This window comes from Callorhinchus milii, unplaced genomic scaffold, assembly GCF_018977255.1.
Source record: "Callorhinchus milii isolate IMCB2004 unplaced genomic scaffold, IMCB_Cmil_1.0 Scaffold2, whole genome shotgun sequence".
In the NCBI taxonomy this organism is placed as follows: Eukaryota; Metazoa; Chordata; class Chondrichthyes; order Chimaeriformes; family Callorhinchidae; genus Callorhinchus; species Callorhinchus milii.
In genome coordinates, this window is record NW_024704743.1 from 6,346,084 (window position 1) to 6,353,603 (window position 7,520).

At 39.9% G+C, this 7,520-nt stretch overlaps 1 protein-coding gene across 2 annotated transcripts in view; it reads left to right on the forward strand.

The window, feature by feature from the left end:
* Positions 1–6,565, forward strand: part of LOC103173463 (patched domain-containing protein 3-like) — a 46,697-nt gene extending 40,132 nt beyond the window's left edge. Inside the window, exons 1-4 of one of the 2 annotated variants that reach the window (XM_042331908.1) lie at positions 313–1,166; positions 2,083–2,204; positions 2,316–2,461; positions 4,620–6,565. In XM_042331908.1, coding sequence (XP_042187842.1) covers positions 444–1,166; positions 2,083–2,204; positions 2,316–2,461; positions 4,620–6,214 — 2,586 coding nt within the window. In that variant the 5' untranslated portion in view covers positions 313–443 and the 3' untranslated portion in view covers positions 6,215–6,565. Of the gene's footprint in view, positions 1–312; positions 1,167–2,082; positions 2,205–2,315; positions 2,462–4,619 lie in introns of those variants that run through there. The other variant, XM_042331909.1, reaches the window with a different exon arrangement.
* Positions 6,566–7,520: the final 955 nt, after the last annotated feature.

Sequence of the window (7,520 nt, forward strand, 5' to 3'; positions counted from 1 at the left end):
CAAGTGTATCCCTGACTGATAATGCACAAAGGGAAAACTGATACCAATCAAGTATTGGAGTGATAAAGAGTGTTGCGTATATGGTTTCTTTCAAGTTATTTTACGAGACAAACATTTTTGATTCTGCATATCAAATCATGAAAACTAAAAGAAAACTATATCTGGGTTTATCATTCTTGCTTTGTGTAGTCTGGTGTAGCAACAGTCAATATGATTTTTCCACGGAAGGATAATAATTATCAGTAACCTTGTATGTGTACACAGGGTGTGATGTTCACTGGGTTACAAGTCTCAGTTGAACATTAGTTCACAAACCGGAGGCACAGAGTCAGGGACCTGCCTTCAGTCGAATGACACACTTCCTGTACAGGTGTTATTTTACACATCAATGTATTGGCTTTAATCCGAGAGAGCTTCAGTCTGCTGACTGCCCAGTGTAGACCATGGCTCGGTGTCACACTGACTGTCTGGAGAAACCTCTCTGTAAAGTGTTCGGGAAGTTGGGAGCCCTCGTTGGGCGATATCCATGGTGGTTTTTGGTGATTCCTCTGATCATTTCTGTAGCTCTCGGCTCAGGGTTTTATTTCTTTGAGCAAAATGAAGCGAATGACATAGAGGAGCAGTTCACTCCTATTCACGGTCAGGCAAAGTCTGAGAGAGAGTTTATTATGAAACACTTTCCAACTCATGATTCTCTGCCCTTCTCGGCGCCGAGGCTCTACACAGAGGGGACCTTTGCTTCTTTCATCGCTGTTGCTAAAGGTGGCAACGTCCTCACAGAGGCAGCATTTAAAGAGATTCTGCGGCTCGATGGGGAAGTTAAAGGGTTTGTTGTTGATAAGAATAACTATTCCAGTCTTTGTGCCAAAGCAGGAGATTCCTGCTTCTCCAATGTAATCTTAGACTGTATACAGTACGATGCTGGTCAAGTGGAGAGCTTTAAATTTACTTATCCCGTCCAGAATAGCACAGAATGTAGTGGTTTCATTGGTTTGTCTGTGGGGGGAGTGAAGTTAGAGGGAAATAATATTAAAACAGCTTCTGCCGTTAGACTTGATTATTATTTACGAGATGACGACGCAGCAGAAAATGTAGTTTACGAGCAGTGGCTGAAGAAGTTTGTTGAAGATTTTCAAAACAAATCGACAAATCTGCAGTATATTCAGGTCAGTGACAACAACGACATGTCTCAGTGCACACGTTACTCATTGCAATCGCTTGTTGACAATCCTCTGCATCTCCAGTCACCTCAGTCTTTGCTCCTCGTTTCGTGTTTAAGTCTACAGTCAGTAAATATACTCAGTTGTCAGACAGACAGTTGTCACTTGCTGTGTGTCTTACTCCTCATGTGGAGCTTAACCAGACCAAGTGTTTGATAAGGAAATAGCTGACACATACTGGAATTAATTTGGAATTAGTGACTGCTCTATTCCTCCAAGTCGTGTCGCTCAGTGGTTCGAGCTCTCGTCTCGCAAGCGAAGACCCCTGGGTTCAATTCCAGGCAGGAGGCGAAACCTTGGGCAAGTTTCCTTACTCCACACACCTAATAATAATAATAATCGCTCCAAAAAACAAAACAATAGTAAACTGGTCATTTTCAATTCACGACTGTCTGTGGGACACTGCTGTGCGCAATTGGCTGCCATGTTTCACCCACAAATATACGGTCAATTCACTTTACAGCATATTCTGTGAAGCGCTTTGAGATGTCTAGAAGACGTGAAAAGTGCTATATCAAATTATTATTATTATTATTATTATTATTATTATTATGTCCACAAACCAGGCTGTCTGGTCTGACTCAGAAGTGACTTGGAGAACTGCAGATCCCCTGTTTCATGAACTGGACTACCAAGACCACCATAGAGGGGTCACCTCAACTCTAAGGAGACCCCACTTACCGCCCTCCCACAAGCAGGCTGTCATGTTTGGCCGACAAATACACAGTTACTACACCTGAAGGAAAACCCTGTGAAGCACTTTGAAACATTTTAAAAATGTTAAGACGCTATATCAAAGACAAGGATTATTATCACTATTAGTAACTAATATGCTGTAAATATTTCCTAATTTCCGTTACAGGTTTCATATTACACTTCCGTATCAAGACAGACAGAGTTTGAAGGAAGCAGCAAAGAAATCGTACCACTATTTTCAATCACCTATTTCCTTTCAATATTCTTTTCCATTGTGTCTTGTATGAGGTAAAGTTCTTTCTCTATTAAGTAAAGTTGAAATTCATTTTCATTGACTTACTGTGTGACATTAAGGTAAAAATGTATTATGTTACAGAAAGTGGTGCCATTTATTTACAGGTTGGACCCTGTAAGGAATAAGTTCTGGGTGGCTGCTCTGGGAGTGATATCAGCTGGATTAGCTGTGCTCACAGGCTTTGGACTGCTGCTGTTTTGTGGGGTTTCGTTTGCCATCAACACAGCTAATGCACCATTCCTCATTCTCGGTTAGTATCATTTTGACATTTCTTTAGTAGACTCTCGTCTCCAAGAGTTCAAGTCCCACATTCGGAGTCCTGTAGAGTATGTGGAGTCCTGTAGCGTATTGATTATAGCACTCGATTCGATTCCTGGGAAGGGCGAAATATTAGTTGTTTCCTTACTCCACACGCCTCTGTTTACCGAGCAGTACATAGGAACCAGGTTGTTAGTCGATTGGCGATTTGCTTTTCCAGAGGTAATAATCCCTTCAAATATCAAATGAAAAATATAATAATTTGGTGAATCACTCCATAAATTTTTGTGACACTTAATTGGCTACCAGGTTTCACCCACAAAATATATAAAATATCCATTGAGCTGAGAAGGTTGAGGGGTAATTTGATTGAGGTATTTAAGATGATAAAGGGATTTGATAGAGTAGATACAGAAAAGCTAATCCCCCTCTGGTGGGGGAATCCAAAACAAGCGGAATAATCTTAAAATTAGAACCAGGCCATTTAAGAGTGAAATCCGGAAGCATTTTTTCACTCAAAGAGTGGTAGAAATCTGGAATTCTCTCCCCCAAAAGGCCATGGATGCTGGATCCATCCACACCTTCAAAAGTGAGGTTGATAGACTGTTGGATGGTCAGGGTATTAAGGGATATGCGGAGAAAGTGAGAAATTGGAATTGAAAGGCTGAGTTGAGGTGCAGATCAGCCATGATCTAATTAAATGGTGGAACAGGCACGAAGGGCTGATCGGCCTCCTCCTGTTCCTATGTTTATATGTTTCTACAGTCAATTCACTTTACAGTATATTCTGTGAAACTCTTTCAGATGTCTTGAAGGCACTGTATCAAATGGAAGGATTATTATTATATTATTCACACTTTCTAAGATGATACTCCAGTGCAATCTGTTCTGGGAGAGGTGCATTGTTGGAGGTCCCGTCCTTCAGATAAGCGAATTAGCTTTTCAGATAGACGTTAAAGATCACATGGCACGATTCAAAAAGAGAAGGGAATTTCAAGCAGTGTTTTTTCTGTCTCTCTATGTCACTGCACTTACAGTATATCCTGTGAAGCACTTTGGGACTTCTTCCCAACTTGAAGAGACTATACCAAATATAACGATTACTGTTATCTTTATTATAAGTGGGGAAAAATATGTGAAAAATATGCAAAATAAATGCATTTATGAAGTTGCACGCGGAAGTTTTATAAAGTTTTACTAAATACAGTTGAGGATTAGTGATAGAAATACTGTAAAGACAGAGAAAGAGACACATAGAGAGACAGAAAAGACAGACAGAGAAAGGGAAAGAAACAGGAGCCACAGAAAGTTACAGCACAGAAGAAGCCATTTGACTTCTCATGTCTATGCTTCCTTTTAAAGTGCAATCTATTAAGTCCCTTTTACCAGCTTTTCCCCTATTACTCCTCCAGATTACCTACACGCTTTGTAAGTTTATGAGTGAGTTTAGTGAACTCTTATTGGTTTCTCTCAAGGGGGAGGGGAGGAGGGTATTGTTTTTAATGAAATCTTTTTACTAAACTGTTTAATGCCATTAGTGGAAAAGAGTTTTTTTTGAAAAACATCAGCATTTGGAGTCCTGTAACTTAGTGGTTAGAGAATTTGCCATGCAAGCGAGAGGACCTGGGCTCGATTCCCAACAGGGCGAAACCTTGGGCAAGTTTCCTTACTCCACACGTCTAATAATAGTCCCTCCAAAACAAAACAATAATAAATTGGTCACTTTCAATCCACGACTGTTTGTGGGACGCTGCTGTGCACAATTGGCTGCTGCGTTTCGCCCACAAATATACAGTCAATTCACTTTATAGTCAATTCTGTGAAGCGCTTTGAGATGTCGAGAAGACGTGAAAAGCGCTATATCAAATGCAAGGATTATTATTATTATACGCATTGTTTGTTTATCCACAAAGGGGCCATGTCCAGATTTTTCATGAGCATTGGTACCATTTCAAATAATGCACACAAATAGCCTCACAGTAGATGGAGCACTTGAAGGTCTAACATAATTTCTTCTGTAAATATTTTTCAGTCTTCAAATTACACATTTTTAAATCCCATATGTTACTTCATCAACGTTTGAAATCTGCAATAATGTTTTCTGAAGATCTTAAGACTGATCTGTCACTTTACATGCTTTTAATTTACAGGTATTGGTGTTGATGACATGTTCATTATGCTCTCCAGTTGGCAGAAGACAAAGGTTCATGCTGAAATTGAAGATCGCATGGCAGCCACATATGCTGAAGCTGCCGCTTCCATTACCATAACGACTCTGACTGATGTGATAGCCTTTTACATTGGTGTCATGACACCTTTTCGATCTGTGCAGTCATTTTGCTTGTATACAGGTACTACCGTTTTGTTCTGCTTTATTTACAACGTTACGTTTTTTGGGGCGGTTCTGGCACTGAATGGGAGAAGAGAAAACAGTAACAGGCATTGGCTGACTTTCAGGAAGATTCAAATGCACCATCAACCAGGAGAATTGAAATTCTATGGAATGTGCTGTGTTGGTGGGGAGTATGATGAGATGTCCGGTGCTGAAACAGAGCATCCAATTTATCTCTTCTTTAGGAAATATTATGGCCCATTCCTCACTATTATATGGACCAAGGTATTTGTGGTACTGCTGTATGCAGGGTATTTGGCAGGTGGTATCTATGGTTGTTTCCAGTTACAGGAAGGATTTGATCTTAGAAATCTGGCCACTAGCAGCTCATATGTGATTAAATTCTATGACCATGAAGATATGTTTTTCTCACAATATGGACCTCGGGTCATGGTATCAGTCTCAGAATCAGTGGACTATTGGAACACCAGTGTTCAGACTGAAATTGAACGCTGTATGGGCAAATTTGAAAATAGCACTTATGTAGATAGAGAGCTATCAGAGTCTTGGCTTCGAACATACATTGACATTTCTAAACTGATGTCTATTGATATAACGGCGTCTGATTCCTTCATAGCAAATTTACCTAAATTGTTTAAGATTGTCCCTTTATTTCAACAAGATATTGAACTCTCACAAGATAATAAAAGCATAACAGCATCACGGTTTTTTATTCAGACCAAAAATGTCAATGACTCAATTGCCGAAAAAGATATGATGGTTGAACTGAGAGATCTGGCCAAGAGCTGTATAATCCCTTTACAAGTGTATCATTCAGCGTTCATTTACTTTGATCAATATCTTGTTATACAGATCAACACAATACAGAATGTGGTTGTGGCAGCAGCTGCAATGCTGGTTGTTGCCTTGTTGTTAATTCCGAATCCAATTTGTTCTGTGTGGGTGACATTAGCTGTCGCCTCTATTTTAGCTGGTGTGGCTGGTTTCATGGCTCTGTGGGATGTTAATCTAGACTCCATATCTATGATTAATCTGGTTATTTGTATTGGGTTTTCAGTTGACTTCACAGCCCATATTTCATATGCATTTGTTTCAAATGACAAAGCAAGTGCCAATGAACGTACCATCGAAGCATTGTACACTCTTGGCTATCCCATTATCCAGGGGGCGCTTTCCACTATTCTGGGTGTTGTTGTGTTGGCTGCTGCAAACATTTACATATTTCGGACATTTTTCAAAATCATGTTTCTTGTCATATTGTTTGGTGCAATTCATGGCATCGTATTTATGCCGGTGTTTCTGACATTTTTTGGAGTGTGTGGCAAGCGAAAGGAGACACCAACTGAAATGGAAAGTACTCCAAAAAGTCAGTTGTCTATTGATTCGTTTTAGACTGAAGATCTTCTCCCCCTCCCTTGCCTCCTTCAAGACCTCTTTTAAGATCCTCTTCTTCAACCGTGCCTTCGATCATCCTCCTTGCCCCCCGCCCTTCACCCTCCCTGATCCCGATCCCCATGGGACTGGTCAGGTGGTCTTTTCGTATCCTGTCTACTTTTCTGCACTTAGATTCTGAATAACAATCAATGTTAAATCGATTGAATTCTGCTTGGGTGCATGTCTTTTTAAAGTTCTCTTTTTAATATTAATCTTTATACATGTTTCTATATATGTTTGTGTTCATTTGAAATTGTATGTCAAGAACATATTGTTCATTGTTTGTTGAATAAAAGCTTACGGAACAAAGATTCTTCCATTTTCACAGAAAGTTCTGTCTTTCTTCATCTCTGCAACATTGCTCATCTTTCTCCACTACCTAACACCAAATGCTGCCAAAATCCCCTTGCAGTGTGACAACCTAGTTTATAGCTTTACTAGTTATCCCGTACGTTTACAATGAAGTGACTATGGTTATTTTACACAGAGTTAATGTTTAATATATCATGCTCCCAAACAACCTGGCTCCTTCATTTATCTGTTCCATTAATTATTTTATGTAACCTTTACAAAATATCTCTGAAATATAACATTAGGAACATAAAGGTAAAACATTAACTTTTACTCGAGCTTATAAATATTAATAACAATATTGATGGATTAGTTTGTCATAACTTTAAATGCTATAATTTCTATAAAATAGATTGTGCAACTGATATGGAGCCTAACCTGCCCACTTTCTATGGGATGTGAAACACAATGCTGTCCCTGCAACTGGTGTATCTTCCTCTTCCCCACCCTACACACCCAGCACTCACGTCTTCTGCTTCTGTCCTCACACTTTTACCCTCTTCTCTCTCCCGTCCTTCTCCACCCTCATAACCCACCTGGAACCTACCACTTGCTCCCTTGACCTCCTCTCCCCACCAAACTGCTGCACTCCTAGCTGGTGGCTATAGTCAAGCTGTCCCTGTCTTCTGGCGCTGTCCCCTCTCCCTCAAAGCCACCGTCATCACCAACAACAATAACAGAGGTTATACCTTTAAATGGAAAATGATTTCAATGTAGAAAAGTGTGAGGTGGTACATTTTGGTAGAAGGAATAAGGAAGTCACATATATCCTGGAAAATAAAAACCTAAATGGGGTAGAGGAGCAAAGGGATCTAGGGGTACACATACACAATTCACTGAAAGTAGCATTGCAGGTTAATAAGACCATAACAAAGCAAACCAGGCATTGGGGTTCATTTTTAGAGGGATAGAA